Source organism: Andrena cerasifolii, chromosome 4 (assembly GCF_050908995.1).
Source record: "Andrena cerasifolii isolate SP2316 chromosome 4, iyAndCera1_principal, whole genome shotgun sequence".
Lineage (NCBI taxonomy): Eukaryota > Metazoa > Arthropoda > Insecta > Hymenoptera > Andrenidae > Andrena > Andrena cerasifolii.
In genome coordinates this window covers 12,858,090-12,876,651 of record NC_135121.1, presented here as the reverse complement: position 1 = coordinate 12,876,651, position 18,562 = coordinate 12,858,090, and the positions used below count along the sequence as shown (strand labels likewise).

General features: G+C 47.6%; 2 protein-coding genes across 3 annotated transcripts in view; one reads left to right on the top strand and one right to left on the bottom strand.

Annotated features, from left to right (window-relative positions):
- The window catches only part of LOC143368484 (hemicentin-1), a 354,314-nt gene extending 346,499 nt beyond the window's left edge, over positions 1 to 7,815 (top strand). For both annotated transcript variants that reach the window (XM_076811252.1, XM_076811253.1), the window contains exons 13-14: positions 2,418 to 2,648; positions 4,377 to 7,815. In XM_076811252.1, the coding sequence (XP_076667367.1) occupies positions 2,418 to 2,648; positions 4,377 to 4,744 (599 nt within the window). In that variant the 3' untranslated portion in view covers positions 4,745 to 7,815. The remainder of the gene's footprint in view (positions 1 to 2,417; positions 2,649 to 4,376) is intronic.
- Positions 7,816 to 11,579: 3,764 nt separating this feature from the next.
- On the bottom strand, positions 11,580 to 14,647 carry LOC143367999 (uncharacterized). Its single transcript, XM_076810293.1, has 3 exons — positions 14,441 to 14,647; positions 11,909 to 12,124; positions 11,580 to 11,825 (listed from the first exon to the last, which is right to left on the bottom strand). Exons 1-3 carry the CDS (start codon positions 14,645 to 14,647, stop codon positions 11,580 to 11,582), a joined length of 669 nt encoding a protein of 222 aa, XP_076666408.1.
- Between the last annotated feature and the right edge of the window lie 3,915 nt (positions 14,648 to 18,562).

Sequence of the window (18,562 nt, the reverse complement as noted above, 5' to 3'; positions counted from 1 at the left end):
ATTAAAGTGCATCTTGGTTGCATATCGTCGTTTATCGTCTGGGTGTATTCTATGGCTATTTTGGCGGGGGTGGAAATATGGTTGGTAGATAGGGCGGAAGGAGAGAAGAGGAGGGTGCGTTTTGGGCCTGGTTAGTGGGACGCATCAAGTAAAGTCATCAGATTAGTCAGGTTACTTGACTTCAAAGTCGCTTGAATTCAAGTAACTCGAAAGTACTTTTCCAATGTGAACCTGCTGTTTACTTGACTTGAAATATCCTTTCTAGTTTCAAGCGAAGTTACAGAGTCTTTCAACTTTTACTTCCCTTGAAATACAGCTTGAATAGCGTGAACGTACGAACAAGTATGAGAAATATGATATTTTATGGAATAACGAAGAAGACCATGTATTTTTAAGTGATTTTAGATATCTAGTTGCTTCAAGTAATCTTAATAGTAACTTCAAGGCAACTGCAGTACTGAACTACAAACTTGAAATCAAATTATTTGAATTCAAGCGACTTAATTTAAGGGGTCAGTCCACTGTGAAGCCGTGAAAATTGTCATTTTTTAGGATTTATTTTTTTAGTAAACGGAATGTCCAACGTAAATAATGTTTTGTCTACTTATTAATACACTTATTGACAGCATAAAAAAAATATATTTTAAATTTTAAACAGTTTTTTTTAAATATATATATATCACTGATGTGAGCGCCTTGAGAAAGCGATGCAGTGCTGGTGCAGGTGGTTCCGGGACAGCGACGCATTTGAAACAAAAAATTCAAATTGTGTTGTAATCATTATGAGTGTGGTTATCGCCGGAACCAGGTTGATTTTTACTGATAAAAAATTAACAAAATGGCGGAGGTTTGAAGTGCAAGTGTCGAAATACGGTGAATTTTTCAATCATTTTACCTTGTAAAAAGTATGAAATGTTTAATTCAAAAAGGTTTCCGTGGTCCCGGCCATAGCCACTAATGTTCTGAATAAAGTGTAAAAATTTCAGACTGATTGGTCTAATAGCTTTTTATAATCACCTGCACCAGTTGAAAAAATGTTGTTTTGAGATAATTGCGTTTCAAGTTTTAAAACAAATTAAAAAAATTATTTTACTATTTTTTTTGTATAATATAAGAGTAGCTTAATAAATACCAAAAAGATTTATCACATTATATATTGTATCTACGGAGAAAAAAATCTAAAAATAGCTTAATTTTCCAAACCGTCACAGTGGACTGACCCCTTAACTAAAAGGAGTAGACAAGCGAGCACCTGCGAGAAACCGGGATCGGTCGAGAGGCCCTCTTGCGGCGGAAGTCGGTGGTATCGCTACAGCTATTTCTTCTGCATGTTTAAGTTCCAGAAAAAGGACTTTCCTAGGCGTGCTAAGTGAAGGCGATAGCCTTTTATTCGTTAATTAACAATTCTAAGCAACACCTATCCTTTCCGTCGCGCTTCGATTCAGGTGCCACAAGCTCCTGATTTCTCCGCGTGGAATTTGGACCCGTTTCCTCCACTTTTTAGCGGGCAAAGATTTGAACAAAGTCCGGGGCTAACTAGTGTGCACACACGACCGTTTGCACGCGCGTTTCCTCCGGCCTGTGTGTACGGTTTACCGCGGTGCGCTGGTCCCTGTAAGAGGGGAAAAAAAATGGAGGATGGTAAATAGCCAGGGAGGGCTGTAAAACAGTCGTAGCCTCGGCGCGCTGTCACACACTGCGGTTAATCCTTCGCTCTAATTTGCATTTCTTCGTCCGCTGGCTTCCCGGCGAATTCCACTTCAGGCTGAACAACCAGCCACTAAAAAAGTCACAGTCTACGCTCGCGGATGCACGCGGGACGCAACAACACCCCCCAGCGAACATTGGACAGGAATTTCGTAGCGGGGCCGAGTTAACGACTCCTTCGACTTCCGCGGGAGGACAAGTTCTTTAACGATTCCTTAGGAAACCGTCTCGCGAACACGCATTCCCGTGACTTCTCGGTGGAAATTGCATAGGCACAACGGGCGCCGGCAGGGAAACGCGGCGCGGTCAATCGCACGACGGGGAATTCGCAGCGCGACACGCGAATCGTCGATTTTGCCCGGGAAAGCTTGTCCGCCGCTTCGTAATGATCATTATCGTTCCATTTAGAGCATTCCGTAGTTACCTGTTTATTAATGCACGGATACATTACGATTTATTCGCGGGCGGAGCAACGATCGCGCGATTATTACAGGCCCCGCGCATCGTTTAATTATGGCCAGCGATAATTTTAAATAAATTACCATTGTTCATTTGTCAATCCCCAGGTCCTCGTAAATTACGTCGCGGGCTGACTGAAACTGCGCGTGGATGTTGTTAATTACGGCGCGGTCGTTTAAGAGCCGTCGCGACGCCCTTCTTCGGCTAATTGTCCCCCGCTAATCGTCGGGAATTAATGTTTGTTTTTCAAGGGCAAGACGCCGGCATCGTGCTGTCGCCGTTGATAGGCGTGGTGGTCGGAGCACTGGTCACCCTGGTGCTGATCATCCTCGTGGTGGTGGTGCGGGTGCGCAGGGAAAGAGTGTCGAAGCCTCGACACGAGAAACCTGCGGAGCTCAGCGAACTGCCGCCTCAACAGTATCCCCTGCAGAACCCTCAGCAGACCGTGGAAACCGACCCCGACGTTATCCCGAATAAATTCGGTAAGTTGGCGGAGCATCGGCTCGTCGTCAGTGGGCCAGCACGAGGCACACTGCAATCGTCCATTCTTATCCACCCCTTTCGCGTTGGATCGTTTGTTTTCCAAGATCGAAGCGGAAAAGTTCATTCTCCACTTGCTCCCTGGTTTCGCGCGCGTAGAATTTTCCGGGGGGGCGCGACGACTATATCGGGTCAGCTTGTATAAATAATCGATCGTACGAGCTGGGATTTTCAAATAATGGACAGGAAACGTTTTCGCTGCGCGCAGTTAATCTAATTGCAGGGGCACGATTTGTAGTAGCCGGCCGTATAGATTCTATTCAATTACCGCGGCTTACACGGGCTGCAGCGGCGCAGTTACAGCGGTATTTCATCGCAACAAAAGAGATCGAAGCGAACGGGAGCGCGAGATATGTTCTAACAACATTTCCCATTCACCGCTCGACGCGCGATTGCGGTCCGTTTCGAGCTTTCAAGCCGGAGCCGGGGCCTCCGATACGCTCCCGATCGTCGATCGTCCCCCGACCGAGTTCGTGCCGTTTTTCCGGAATAGAAACGGGAGCGATGCTCCCCCGATAGCGCCGCCTTCCTCCGATATTCCTAACAATCTTCCATTTTCGCGGTCTCTGTCTATTTTCGCGGCGAGTCTATCAGGACCTCCCCGCTCGAATACGGAACTCGGGGAATCTTCAAATACAACGTCTCGGGACTATAGTAACGGAGCTCCCTTTAGAAAAATCTTATTCCGCACGCTGCGAGATACCTTCCACGTTAAGGCCGTCGCGCATTTTCGCGAGGCGTCGCGATGCGAAGAGAAAAGTTTACAAACAATTGATCACCAAAGCGCAGGGATAATTAATGTAATTGTTATTAATTCGCTTCGCCGAAATGCGCGACGGTCTTTAAGGATGAACTTCAGTGATAATCTTGGCTAAAAGTTAATCCATTTCCAAGATATTAACAAGGCTTTTTCCTGCGGTGAAAACCAGTCAGAAATGGCAATGGTGTATTTTTATCGCAAATTCAGTTGAATTCGCACTTATTTTCTATCTTACTTTGCCAATTTATTGAATATTTGATGATGTATCATTAACTTATTTGATGGAATGTACCTGCAATGCAACTGCTAGAAATGAAATAATCAAACTATAATTTTCCTTTTTACTTATATGAAAAGTAGTGAAAAAAACAGTTTTCCACGTCATTTTCCTTCATTTATTTAAAAACCATCGAATCAATTGTCCGGAATTTTTGTGACAATTTTGTTCAGTGTTTGATGTTTCTGTACACAAGATTTAAAAAATTTTGGCCTATTATTTCACTCTTCATTTTGTAGTTATATTCTCAATATTGCGTTTCCCCATAAGAACACATGTTAAATTGAAAGTAAAATAATTTGAAATCTAGCGAATCAATTTTTCTTAAATTTCGCGGAGGGTTTCACTATTGCATAAAGATCGATGCCTCGAATTATCAAAGATTTTCGCTTATTTTGAACGTTACTGAAGTTCACCCTTAAATGGAAGCTGTTCGTCTAATTCCGTGGCACGAACTTTTCGGTGAGCGCGCACCTCCGAAGTAGAGCGGAGGGAAGCGACAAAAACCGCGCGGTTAATTGTCACGTGGTGGGAGGATAGAGAGAGAGACGGCGCGAGCTCGTTTCGCTTGATAACGTCGCGTCGACTCTCCCGACGAGTCCCAAAAGAATAGTAGACGGTTGAATGTTGCAGAGGGCAACCTGGTGGAGGTGAGCCCGCCGAGTTATCCGGGCGGCTATCCCCCGGGGCACTGGGTGACGCCAGGACCTACGCCAAGCATAGACGAGCTCTGCCACAAATTCGCCGGAAGACCTACGGAGCTGAGGTTACCCTCGAGGAGCACGATACCGAGTTTACAGAGCATGCCCATGACGGGAGTGATGGTGGGCGCTGGACAGGGCGTCGTGGTCAGCGCTGGCCAAGCTGGCGTGGTGCTCGGCGGCAGTCAAGGGGTGGTCGTCGGTGGCGGGCAGGGCGTCGTGGTGGCAGGCGAGTGCCTGGACGGCGAGGCGATCAAGCGACGGCTGATGGCCAACAGGCTTCCAGAGAGCTGCGTCTAGGCCGAGATGACAGCGGCCTCCAGTTCCCAATTGCCAACGCTCGGGCGGAAAGGCTCGCGGACAATCTACCGTGCCAGGAGTCGTCCGTCCGGTGGACGAGCATCGCGGCTGACGTCGCGCGCCGCGCCGAGCCGCCGAGCGAACCAGATCCAAAGTCGGTGTAGAGAATGCGCGACAGAGGTTTGTCGCGGGAAGTTTCGAGCCCGGGAACACCGTTCGTCGAAATTGTTTTGAAAACGTCCGCCGGACAGCCAGGGCCAGATTTCTTTTCCTCCCTGGATGGGAACCGAAGGAAGAAGGATCGGTCTGGGAAAGAGTTTGCTGGAAACTTGCCGACTCTCGAGTCCTCCACCTAGGGAGAACGGTACCGAGGTCCTCCTTCTGCCTTCGAACGTCGCTGCAACTTCTCCCTTGCCTCCCCTGCCTCCCTTACCAACCCTGCGTTTGGCGACTCCGGGGTTCAACGATCTTCGACAGTGTCTCCTCGCATATTTCTTTCTAGCTACGTGATTCACGTTCGCGCGTCCACGAGAATTCGCTGGAAGAATTCTGGCCGAATGGGCCGACTGTTTCGGGTAATATATAGAGAGGACGCGACTTCCCGCGGATAGTGCCGGCCTCGAATTTTTATCGAGACGCGGGGGATGATGAATATTAAGCGCGCCCCGGGGCGATCGAAGCCGGTGGGAGCGATGCGGAGGGGTTCTTAGTGCCTCGCTTCTGTCTTCCGTCGATTCCCTGATCAACGAATCGGAACGGACGTAAATAAACCCGCGTCTGAGCTTACCAATCAAATCCTCCAGACATCGAGGCATTAGGCCGGGGAACGCGAGAAAAGATAAAAGGTTCTCCAACGACCCCTCTTCCGGCTGCTCGAATGAAGATGGATGGAGGAGCCGCTGGAAACCAAGGGTTGAGAGGGGCCGGAGGGGGTGGCGGGAGCCGGGGGAACGAAAAGATAACGCGATGCTACTTTGCGGAGTTGTTCAGGGGCGCGTGAAACGTGCTGTTGTGGCTGATCGATCAGTGAAAAAATGGCCGCGGAGGCGGCGTTTTATAACAGACACGGATTCTCAATTCCACCCTTCTATTATTTTACCCCGTTTCCTCTGACGTCCGTAGCCGCGACCCAATTGCGGCGCTCCTAATCAAAAATAGAGACTTCGTTCCGCGAACGCGAGGAAGAAGGGGGACGGTGCACAGTGGTACGTAATGACATCTCTTGTTCAAATCACCCTACAGGTCGTAATTTTTCAGAAAACTTGACGATTCTGGTTTTAAATTCTTCGCAATTAAATTCTCTATTGATCTGTCCGGCCGAAATTTTCAATTTCGTTGCTGATTTTTTTATATTTAGCGAATTATACAGCAGTTTTCGAAGATCAGTATCTGTGGGCTTTTTTAGCTGCCTGCTCCAAATTTAAAGCCAGATTTTCGAAATTGAAGATGCAATTCAATATGCCGAATATAGTTGACTTTTCTCACTCAATATTGATGAGCAGGATTTTTAATGTTTGTTTCTTCCAAAATTATGTCTTTTCTCTACAAAGATTTCTCGTTCGGCACCCACTGCCCCACACCCTAGTTTCGTCCCCAGTTGGCGGTGCGGTCAAGAATCGACAATAAGCTGTATGACCCGGACGAGAAATTCAACTCAGAAGTGAGTCGCAGGGAATCGAATCGAATTTCAGAAAAACAGTCGCTGGACCGATGCGTTCCTCCAATCCTCCCTCACGGGGGTGGAAAATTGTCTCCTGGAAAGGTCCCAACGCTTCGTCGTCGAAGCCCGCGGAAATTTCACTGATAAACAGTGACTCGCCTAGTTTTACCGTTCTCGAGGCAGGAAATCACTGTCGCGCGACTGCTCGCCTAATTTCATTCGATTCCCGGGACGAGCATGGGGGAATAGAAGGGATCCGAGAGGACTCGAGAGAAGCCTTTATGCTCCGGTGAAAAATTCAATTTATAAGGTCAGAAAAACCGGGCTTCCACGTGACACTTGGCGACCAAGTCATGAAGCTTGACGGGGAAACTTTGGGAGGCACGGGGAAGCTGTGAAAAGTGACAAAGTATATTCCTGCGAGAACGAGGCGACGCGAAGTTCGCCGGAGGTTCTCGCCGAACGGTGGGCTCGTACTTTTAACGCGCAACCGAGGCGGACAGAGGCGAGAGAGAGCAAGGGTATTTTCAGCGGATGAGGAAACGGATGAGAACGTTTACTCATCGCACGCGCGACGCGCTTCAACGTCGCGGCGCCGGGACGAGTGTTTCTTTCGATGTATTAAGAGAAAAACGAACGCAAGAAAAAGAAAAATCGAATAAAGGAAAAAAAAGAAGCGTAAGTAAAAAGTCGTTGCTCGTTAGTTAATGTCGTATCGTTGTACATAAGTATGTATCGAAGTGTGAATGGTTGGCGCGCGGGAGCCCGGCTCGAGGAGCGATCGCTCCAGATCGCTCTCGCGATCGATCGGGGATCCACGGACGCACCGCGCGGTGGATTTCTCGTTAACGTGGCGCACGTCGGCAGGTCGTTGCTTCCGAAAACACTCGACGAACAACGATCTCTGTTAATTAAGGTCATTCTCATCGCGGCATAGATCTAGCCTCGCTTTCGGAGTCGAACGCCCTTTTTCTATCGGAACAACCCCCTTGAAATCCTTCCTCACGACCAATCGTCGCGTCGCTCGCGACATCGCGGCGCTCTCCCGCGGAAACGAACGACCTGGTCCACGCGGTCACTCTTTTTTCACGTCCATGGAGATTAGCTTAACGCGTCCGGCTGTACGAGATCTGCCCTCGCGCAGCAACGCTCAACGTTTCGGTTCCTCGGCGAGCGAGAGGGACGGCGGCTCGGTGCCGGCAGCTACCGAGCGGCGCGAAGCGAGCGAGGGAAACCGAACCCAGACACTAACGAATGTACATAATCAGCATGACGCCAGGTCCGTGTAAATCGACGACTATATTTTAAGTTCACTGTATAGGTGATTTCATATCAGACCTCCATATCGTCTACTAACTCTCGTATGTATATACTACGTAAAGTTTCGATCTGAATAAACTGTTTAACTGTCCGAGCTGCGCTGGTGCTTTGAATCTACCGTCCCTTAGGACACTTCCCCGGATCGCATCGATGTTTCCTCGATCCTGATTGCGCTCCACTCGAGCCGGAACATCGGACGCTTGGAGAGGGGACGTATCAAAGGTCGTGTCGAGGGGGATGATTACAAAAAAGCGCGTGGAAGGAAGCAGATGAGCGGCGATCGATAACGAGCGGAATGTTGCCCGCGGAATTCATCATCGGCCGTTGATTAATGGACATTAATCGACTGTAAATACGGGGGCTGGAACTGCGGCGCGCTGGGTCGTTAAAGCAAAGGCCGAGACTATCGGTCTCGATAACGACCCCCGACTATCGCGGCGGCACGTAGCCACCGGGGCAGTAATAAAACTAAGATTAACTCGCACAATAAATTCGGCAAAGGGTTTCCAAGAAAATCGCCTTTCGCCGCTGCGCTTCTGAATTAACAGACTGCGCTGCGTCGTAACGAGCTCCCCGATCGTTTCTAAGGAGGAGCAGGGGAGCGCGGCTCCCTTCGCGAAACAATCCACTCGCGGAATGATAGCGAATGATCTCGGGAGACCGTTAAAGTATCGTTTAGCATAATCCGAAATTTATAAAAGCTTAGGGGGATATTTCGCGAGGGAATCGGGGGAAAAATTCGGCATTAAAATCAGGGGTAGCAAGAGGGGTCGGTCTGATCAGATTTCCCTCGTTCCACTGATCCCTTTTCGATTAAGGCACGCCCGGGGTTCGTTTCGAAGAAGCAGTCGTCGGATAAGTGTTCCGAGATACGTTTCGCATAAAAGGTAAGTGTCTCGATCTTAAATTCATTGTAAGGTACGTTCTCGGAGTAAACACGTAAGGTATTTACCGAGTCTCGCGAGCCTTCCTTGGCCTGTAACAGGTCCGTTTGCCTCGAGGGGATGGAGCAGACGTGGCTACGAAGACGGTTTTGTTAATAATATTCGCCGTGTAATCTTGCGACTCATCTTTGACAGTCGAGAGCGACGGCCAAGGGTAGAAGTATGCAAAGCAGGTGGAGAGGTGTTGCTCGAGAGTACGTCAACTTCAACCTCCTTCCATTAAATCCGTGGGGCCGAATTTATGGTCCGCCCCGATCTAATTTACGCAACCACGGGTCGTCCTTAGTCGTGGAACGTGAAAAAATCCCGGCTGTCGAGCGAGATGGATCCTCCACGCGGCGGAAATAAATTCCCGCCCCGGCTGGGATACAAGAGGACACGCGCCGCTTGGAAGCTTCGCGGTGATAGAAAGGCACGCCATAAAAATCGCTTAAGATGCAAGCATCCCCGTGTGAGAAATCCCCCGTGTGCCCTACAGTGTCCTAAGGAAAAATGAAGGGAGCCTGAACGGAATTTTAATCCGTGCTTGTATCTCAGCCGCTTACGGGCTACCCTCCGCGAGAAACATCGCGAGAATACCTTTATCGACATGCTGGTCGCGGCTGAGGGCACAGACCGGGCATGGGATAGACGTAACACCCGATGCAAATTTTTCTCACATGCTTCCGGGCTTCTACAGCGTTCGTAACACTTTCGCGTTGCGTGCAACGCTATTAGTAGTTAGAATTCATATTACACGTAAGCTCGATTTGTTCTGTTTAATATAAGCTCGTTGCTGTGACCAACATTTCTTGTCATGATTTCGAACGAGCCAGGTACGTGAAGTATCTATGGACATACACGATTCTACACTGTTCCCACACAGTCCCTACAATAAATAGATGTTCCTCCCGTATACATGCTTCATCATTCTTGAGATATATATATATATATATATATATATATATATATATATATATATATATATATATATATATTAGGGTGGCTCTTATACTTTACTCTTGGTGAATTTTTTTTCAAGATTTTCTTCGATATTTTTGTGAATTTCGGTCCCTAATTTTCAGAATACATTCATGACGTATCAAACACTGAAAATAAGGAAAACAAATTTTTTTTTCTTTTTGGCATATCTCGGTATAATGCCCCACCTTAAATATTTAAAAAATAATTCTCGAAAATTTAAATTTCACAATTTTTTCTTTGCCTTCATAAATAAAAAGTATTCCAGAAGGATTTAAATTTTAAAAATTTGAAAAATAAAAAATTTTTTTTTTTAAATTTTTCGAACTTTTTTCGAAAACCGTTTGTCGCACGAGAAAACGTAATGGAACATAAAAGATGCTCCTTGTCTGAATCCACAACTTTTGTTTGACATAGTTTTTTATGTAATCAATAACTTGGAGGATATTCTATAAAATCAACTTTGTGAGCTGTTAACTTACAGTGTTCGTGTATCATTGCTAGTATGCTGCTACATTACAGTCCACAACATTTGTACTCTGTTCCTGCACCATTTCTATTCTACATGTGTCTGACAACACAGATCACGCTCTGTACATCACACACTCCAAATCGCACTTCACACGTCACATTTTACACTTCACACATCAGACTTTACACTTCACACAACTCACGCAGTGATCTGAACTTAGGAACACTTAGTCATCGTAGGCCCGGTGCAGACGAGCGGTTCGCGGCAGTTTGCCGCGCGTTTTAGCAGCACATAAATTCATACGAAGCAGTTCACACGGGACGCAAAGTTTTGCGGCTACTAATCGGTATGTTTGCGTTCGTTTTGACAAACGCGGGTATAGCTTCACCGCGAATAAACGCAGGGGCAAGCTACTGGAAACCGCTCGTCTCCACCGGGCCCTAGAATCGTGCACAACGTGCTAAGTATTCGAGTATGTTATTCAGCACCCCGTGAAAAATTCAGAATCTCAAAAACAGCGTGTTCCGAATTCCTTTGCACGATTCTTACACCTGTAAGAGAAGCAGAACCCGGCTTGCACTCGCAACAAAGTTGCGAACGGAAATTTGGCTTCTCGTGGGAACGCGCACAGTTGCAAACGAGATTTTGGTTCGCGAACGTACCGATTTCGTTTGCAACATTGTTGGAAAAATTTCGTCATTCGCATCTTTGGTCCGTTTTCGCGGGACGCGTATTTACTTAACGGATTACTTAACGATCGTAAGAGGGTAAGTTGCTAGTGATGTTGCGACGTGTGAAATTAGGCTTTCCGCGAAAACACACAATCGTTCGCAACTCTGTCGCGTTTTCAAGGTTTCCTGAATACTTTCCTGAATACTTACCATACTAGGTCCCGGTGGCTCACTTGGGCAGACAATGTACACCCGACAAATGAGGCACCTCTTCATAGCCATCTTGCGCGAGCATATGATTGCCATCTGAATCATGTGTACTTACAGGGTTGCCTGAAACTATTATTCGGGACGCTGTGTACAATTTCAGGAAACAGCACTTTTACTATCTTTACAGGGTTCTGTAATTTAATTGAATATAGTTCCCAGAGTTACTATTATTTAACACAGAGTGCCGACCAAAACCAGCATTCCCCCGAAATCGATATTTCACTTCGTCTGGCCCGACCCCCCATAAGACATTACATCTATCCCACAGCTCATCTATTCCTAGAGCAAACAATCCCACCGATCTCCGTCGCCGAGTCACTTTTACGTCAAACACGACAGTAGCGTTCCACAAATTCACATTTTACTCGTGCATCGGCATTTACAAAATCACTGGACAGATTAAACGATTCTCCCCTTCGACTGGGGGAGCGAAACGATAAGTTGCACCCAGGCATTTTCCGCTTATCGTTTCGAAATATCAGATCTAGGGCTTCTTCTTCCGTGGCTTACATTTCAAACAGCCCGTGGACGGTGCCTCCTAGGTCGTCACCTCCTCGCTCGTCGTCTCCTCGATCGTCGTCTCCTCGATCGTCATCACCTCGTCCTCCATCTCCCCGTTCACAATCTCCTCGCTCTCGTTCTCGCACTGGGGTGTCACAAGCTCCCGAAACTGTTGCTGCAGCTTCGTCGACGCGTCCACGATGTAAGATGCGATCGTGCACACAGCGCGATTATACTTCTGGATGATATTGTACTTGAGTTCTCCCACACAGGGCAGCTCGATCTGCGAACGATTTTCATTCGATGAGGGTGTAAAAGTTGCCTTCAGCACTATGGCGTCGTAATGCTATCACGGGCCGTCGTTACATCGTGGTCGGTGTACTCGTCGGGCAGCACCGGCGCGATCGTGGCCAGTATCCTGCAGTAGAGGTCTTTCACTTCGGCGCTGCTCCCCCACAAGCCCTCGGAGTGCGTCCAATAAACGAGGCCAGCCGCGATGCTGCTCTTCAGCAGGAACAGCAGTGACCTGCACAGTTTCTGGTTGGCCGACTTCGCTTGCATCTTCTGCGGGCAGTCGCAGAGCTACGGAAACGTACTGCGTCAGGCTACCGCCAACAGTGATCGTTTGCACAGAGTCGCAGACTCGGTGTCTCGAGGTCTCGCAGCGTCTCGGAATTTTTAACGACAATCGCGATGTCTCGCGCGTTCACCCGCGTCTAACGCGAGGGCTATGCTCTGCGGATTGCGCTACGACTACTCCGGATGGTCCGCAGACCTAACTCGATGCTTAACGCGAGCTGAACAATTTCGGTATGGTTCAATGCCCGTGAGTTGGAACTTTGTAGCGAGAAACTGACCTTCCTGGCGAATTCATGCCGGCAGAATACTCGGTACTCGGGTAGCGAGCGCATTCAAGCAGCATGCAAAGTCTTTGCAACTTGGCCGTAGTTTGTACGACAAACGAAGGAACTCTGAGCTAACCACCAAGATTAGCAGCTCCATCATAGCGGCGAAAACACCGCTGCCATACCTTCAGAAACAGAAACTAGCCCCATAAATAACGATGCATATTCAAAAGCGTACGACTGCGCTGGCAAAAGATACCCCCTTCGGACTTCCGTGGAGCGTGCAGGTTTCAGCGTCCTAATATCAATTTACATGGAAGAGGAGCGAAGTGGCTCTGCTTGGACCAACTCTACCGTGCCTGCGATTCGAGGGCAAATATTAAGAACCGATGGCAGCGGGATTCCCGAGATGAGAGGGAAGATTTGTCCTATTCACAAAGCCCTCGAGAGTATCCTGCTCTCGGTTGGACGAGTAGACACCCGGAACTCGCCCCTCGACTGGCGAGGTCACGTACGTACGTGTCCCTAACAAGTAGCAGCAACTCCAAACTGTCCTCCTCGATTAGAGACCCATCGGTGTCGCTACACCTGTGTACGCCGAACTGTGGGGCTAATTCCAGGTAAACGCAACTACGTATCGACTAATCAATTCCGTGCAGGTGCTGGCGCACCGTCGTCGTCCCCTGGCGGACGGGACACGTCAATATCGCGGAAAGACATGTCTGGGGTGGGTCTCCAGCTGGGGACGGGGGTAGCAAAGGTCGCTTGTTAACGAGTCGTCGAAATCTCATTAACGGTAAATACCAGGATCGATCGAGTAGTCGTAGTCAACCATGTCGCGGACCTGTGTACTAGCTACCCTATCCGGCGCTCGAAAGGCTCTCGCGTAAGTTAAGGGGACCGCGAGAAAGCGAAGTGTTTGTCCGCACCGATTGGAACGCAACTTTGGGGGTTTATAGAGTGGCTCGGGACAAGAAGAACGGTATGTTTCGTTCGTGCCCAATCGCCCTTTCAGGGTGTGGAAACTAACCTCGAAGTCAAAATGGCACTCTCACTTTTTCGCCTGTAACTTCTAAAGTACAAGGGACAGAGAAAAGAATTTCCAACAAAGAGTTTAATGGCACGATAAGCGCTGGAAACTTGCATTAAAATTTTTTTTGAAAAATGTATTTCTTCGTCAGGAATTTTTGTTTTAAACTTTTTTCAATACTTTGTTAACGTAAATTTGCAGCGCTTATTGTGGCATTATACTTTTTTGAAGCTGTGCGGGCTTTTTAGAATACCTCAATAGACGCATCAGGCAATTTTTCGTTTGCGCCCATTTTCAATTATTCAGAGTGAATTTGTTCGTACACTAATTTTTCTTTGAAATAATTTTTTACCCATCTCTCCCCTAAAGCAGTGATTCCCAACCTGTGGGTCACGACCCCTTGACCCAATATTCTGTTAATTCTACTAACGATGTAACACTGATTTCACAGAACTATCAATTCTCCTGTTTAAACTACACGTTTTAAACAATTCGATTACACAGATTCACAGGGTATAAAACCTGTTAAGTTTTCATTCTGATAATTTTCCTATACCTACTATAGTTTCCAAGACATACAGGAATATAGAAAATCGAACGATAACCTTCAAGGGGTGTTTTCACCCTGAAGAACTAAAAATGGATGGAAACAAAAATAGCCTGACACTTCTATTGAGATCCTCCACAACCCTGCACAGCTTCAAAATACCGAACTTCTCTTGTTACAATAGCCCTGGGATTTCCAGCTGATTGTCAGAGGAAATATTCAATAGAAATTTATCGATCAGGGACGGTAAAGCCGGAGATCCACCTGGAAGCTAAGCTAAGCTATGCTATGTCTGGCTATAGAGCACAAAAAAATACATAGCACAGCTTAGCTTCGCTCTTGGTGGGAACGGTTCCACAAGAATGTATGTATTAAAGTTAATTTATTAAAATTTAGCATACCGTAACAAAGCTTAGCTTAGCTTCCAGGTGGAATCCCGGCTTAAATGCCTTTGATTTCATTGGATTTGCTCTCACCTTCGGTGGGCATGTCCTCTGCATGTCCTTTCGCGTGCAAATTTTAATGGAGACTGGTCTGGGGGTCCAATAGGACGAGCCCCCGGCGCCCGGACATGGCTGCATCACTTCCGCGCCGACGAGCTTCTGGATCCTCTTCGGCCTTATGCAGGTCTCGGGGTTCGACAGGTTGATGGTCTGTGCGATACACTTGGTGCCCCTCCTCATCATTCTGCGCGGGCTTGGCTCGGAGCGGGGGATCGAAAACCGCGGGGATTCTGCCTTTGAAAATTCGCCTTGTCCCGAGATGAGGAATTATCCGCGCAGATGGGAAGCCGAACGTCAAAAGATTTTCAATAAGGCCTGTCTGCCTCCGTCGAAGGACGAAAATTAAACGCTGCCGCCCGAGAGGAGAGCTCTTCTCCGGGACTCTGTCGCCTGAGCCTCTTTCACGAGAGGCACCGCCGGCGAGCCGAAAAGAGGGTGCAATTTTCCGTTGCTCCGCGAGCTTACAAAAATTTCGAAAGATTACGCGCGTCGATTCACTTTGCGTCGCATAACCTCGGGGAACAATTCATCGCGAGGGGGTAGTCGGGCCGCCAGCAGGTTAGCAGTCTCGTCTGAGCATCGAAGGATTTTTCTTAGGAACGGCGCAGCAACCGTGAGATCCAGTCACCTTGAATTTTGATCATCCTCCCCGTTAACACATGTCGCACGCAATTTTTCACGGGCTCGCCAGCGGAAACTTCACGGCCGTGTGTATCCTTCTTTGTTCGGTGGCGAGCGATCTCTCGCGGGCCAACTTCGCGATTCTTTCGGTACATCTGCGGGCACATCCGCCTGGAAAACTTCGGATCTGGTTCGCCCGACTGCCGGCGATCGCGTCGAGCCCCTCGATCCCTTCAACTATACCTGTATCTTCCCCTTGCTTCGAATTTCTATCGCCTCTATTGGGGTCTCTAGGTTGACCTTATCTGCGCTCTTTTCCTTCGAATATCGTCCAACATTCTAATTTAAAAGAGTTGAGGCGATCTTAAAATCTATTCGATATGACGACTCATATATCAGTTATTACTAATATGTTACATAAAAAAGAAGTGGACTGTTTTCAAAGTTTAAACCTTCTTCGATTTCTTTCGCTGAAAATTTGCCGCCCCAAAATTTGCAGCCCCAGACAGCAGCCTTGTGAAGTACGGAAAAAGATATTCGGGGCGTATAGAGAAGGGCCACCCTGTACAGTCTTGGGGCGCCGAGGAGCAACGGTGGTGGAGAGGGAAGAAGGATGCCGAGTGGAGGGCTCGCAGATAGGGTGCGACGTGTACGAAGAATCCCAGCAGTGTTACGAACGGCGGACGTTCAGTCAAGTTTCGCTCGCGGAATCCACGTTTGGTTCCTCTTCGTTCCGCGGCCAGCCGATAAGAAGGAAGATATAAAGGAGGCTGGATTACAAGGACGGCGACGAGCAAGGGTAGCAGCAGCCTCGCCGGGGATGGGCGTGGAAGAGGGGCTCGGTTACTTGATGAAACCGAGTCTCGCGCGGGAGGCTGCTACGCGCCACCTCGCGATTCCTTATTCATCAACGCCATTGGAAAAACTCGTGAAATTTGCAGCCGACACGGTCGTGCATCCTTCATGTTTATACGCCAGCGCGCCTTAAACAGCCATGGTTCTCCCCGCGACGCGTGCTGGCGCCCGCCTTTTAATTTTTCATCATTTTTTCATCGCGATCAACGCTCCGCGCGAAGATTACTGGGAACCAGCGCACGTGCGCCGGGGAACTGGAGATAAGGAGATCGATTGGAATGATCGATCCTCAGTTAAAATGTCCTATTTAAAATTTGTTCATTTTCAAGATATGCTGGTATATTTGAAATTCCACACATCTCTTACCTTTTAAGGGAAGAATCATATTTTTGGGCTAGAAAGATAACAAAATTTGGGATTTTTTTCTCAAGAAACTAGAGATTCGATTCATCTGAAATTTGGACCAGTATTAAAAATGAATGAAATAAAATTCAACTTCGTCGAAGATTAAAAACATGGTCCCAATTTTGGACGAATCGAATCGCTAGTTTCTTCCAAAAAAGTTCCAAAATTATTCTATGTCTTTAGTCCAGAAGGTAGGATTACCCGTTAAGTAAAGTTAGAAAACTGTACGTGCTTCGTAGAGATCTGGACACAGTCTAACCCATTTAACCTAACTCGTGTTCCTAATTTCTCCATATTTGTTGTTTCTCGAGAAATAGGAAATTTTTCGAAAAATTCTCGAGAAAGCATTCTCGAGAAGGAACACTAAACCTAACTGCTTTTCAGATGGTTAAAATATATTTACAGGTTACACAAATTTTTAAATTTTCTATTTCAGACAGCGGTCGATTTTATGCTAACCAAGTGCAAATAATTTGTATAAGGCGCTCTATTTTAAGCACTATAACTCCGGATATAACCACTATTTCTGCATACAATTTTTTCTTCGTATTCTCTAAAGATTGACAAATGAAGCCACAAAGCTGGTAGTAAATATATTAAATGGTTTTGTTTGAAAAAATTCTCAAAGTTCGCATCATTTTTCGTCCGCCAAGGTAGGGAGACCCCTTAATAATAAATTATCTACCGGCACATCTGTTACAAAAAATCATATTAGACTATTACGAAATAATAACATTTCGTTAAATTGAATGAAGAAAACCAAGAACGGCAGAACGTGAATGATAACACGTCAATTCCCCCGGTTGTTTTGAAATGTTGGGTAGAAGATTTTAACAAAGGAGAACAGCGTAGATCCTCGCTTTTGCCACTCCGCCACTAACGAAACGTTCGACATCGGAATGATGGAGATCGCTGGCGAGCCCCAGTTAAATACACAGCTCCCCAAGTGAATATTCCGTGAATAAGCGAAACGGTAATCAGGAAGGACGGCCGTGGTATCGATAACGCTTAAAAATTTGCTCGTGGCCAGGAACGGATCCCATCGGGCGGGCGTCGCGCGATGCTCGACCACTCGAGCGACATACATCACTTTTATCGCGCGATCCCACTGGCCCGATATGCTTATTAATAGACACCCTGCGCCCTTAGATCCCCGACCGAAAAATATGGCCTGGGATCGTTGGAGAGCGGTGGTGCTCCTGATAAAAAAAAAGACGGGAGAGAGAGAGAGATAGAGAGAGAGAGAGAGAGACGGAAGTGGCTGGAAGGGCGGCGGAGAGCAGAGGAAAGAACGAAAGAGGGGCGAAGAATGAAAAAGTCGATCGCGGCGTATATCGGTGGGCGGGCGGCTATCTTGCCGCCGGAGTAAATGCATTCGAATCGATCCGGGGAAATAAATCAAACGTTAATAAATCAACTTTAAAATTCCGAGCATCTCGTTCCACCGCACGATAAAAAAAAAAGAAGGAATATCGTTTCCAATAGCGGCCCGAATTTCCGATTGATGTAATCCTCTTCCCGAAGGCATCCCCGTCGTCGTTAACTTTTTCCGGTTAGTGGAGCCACGCTAAAGGGATAACAATAACTGAGCAGCGACGAACGCTGAGAAGGAAATGCAACTCCGAATACCTACGCAGCGGTTTAAACTCGAAAGAACTCGAAAAAGAGGAGGCTGAAAGTCCTGAAAATCTAACAAAATAATCCTGAAAAAAATTACGCGTTTATTCGCGGGGCGCGAAATGGTCGACGTGCCCTCCCCCCGTTAATTCCCTCTTTTCCCTCGGATCCGAAATGTGGCGACCCCGTGCGAATGCAAATTTCGGCAAAACAATTAATGCTCGCGTCGGAACGGTTGCGGGGGATGAGGGTCGAGGACTTCTTGCCCCGGGGAGAAACGGGCGGGATTCTATGGTCGATTGCACGCTCGCCAGCCTGGAAATTTTCGGTCTGAAAAGAAGCATCCGAACAGCCGGGTCCGAGGCTCCCTGCAAAAAGGTGACGTTGCGAAGAAAAGTTGGAGATACACCGGTGGAAACGTTCGCCGAATGCCGCGAGGACGACGGGGCGGAGCGGAGGAGCGGGGGGTTGAAATAGGGGCGAGGGAGCGGCGGGCGAGTTTCGGCGCTGCTGACGTAATTAGCAGAGGAAAGGGAGCCGAGAATCCGACCATAACTCGGCGGATAATTAATTTATAATTAAGAGGAGCTGACTGTG

Coding starts and splice junctions, on each gene's coding strand:
- LOC143367999 (XM_076810293.1), bottom strand. CDS start 14,647: ATGAGGAGGGGCACCAAGTGTATCGCACAGACCATCAACCTGTCGAAC. Junction 12,125..14,440: donor AGAGGACATGCCCACCGAAG/GTGAGAGCAAAT, acceptor ACGTTTCCGTAG/CTCTGCGACTGCCCGCAGAA. Junction 11,826..11,908: donor ACGAGTACACCGACCACGAT/GTAACGACGGCC, acceptor AATCGTTCGCAG/ATCGAGCTGCCCTGTGTGGG.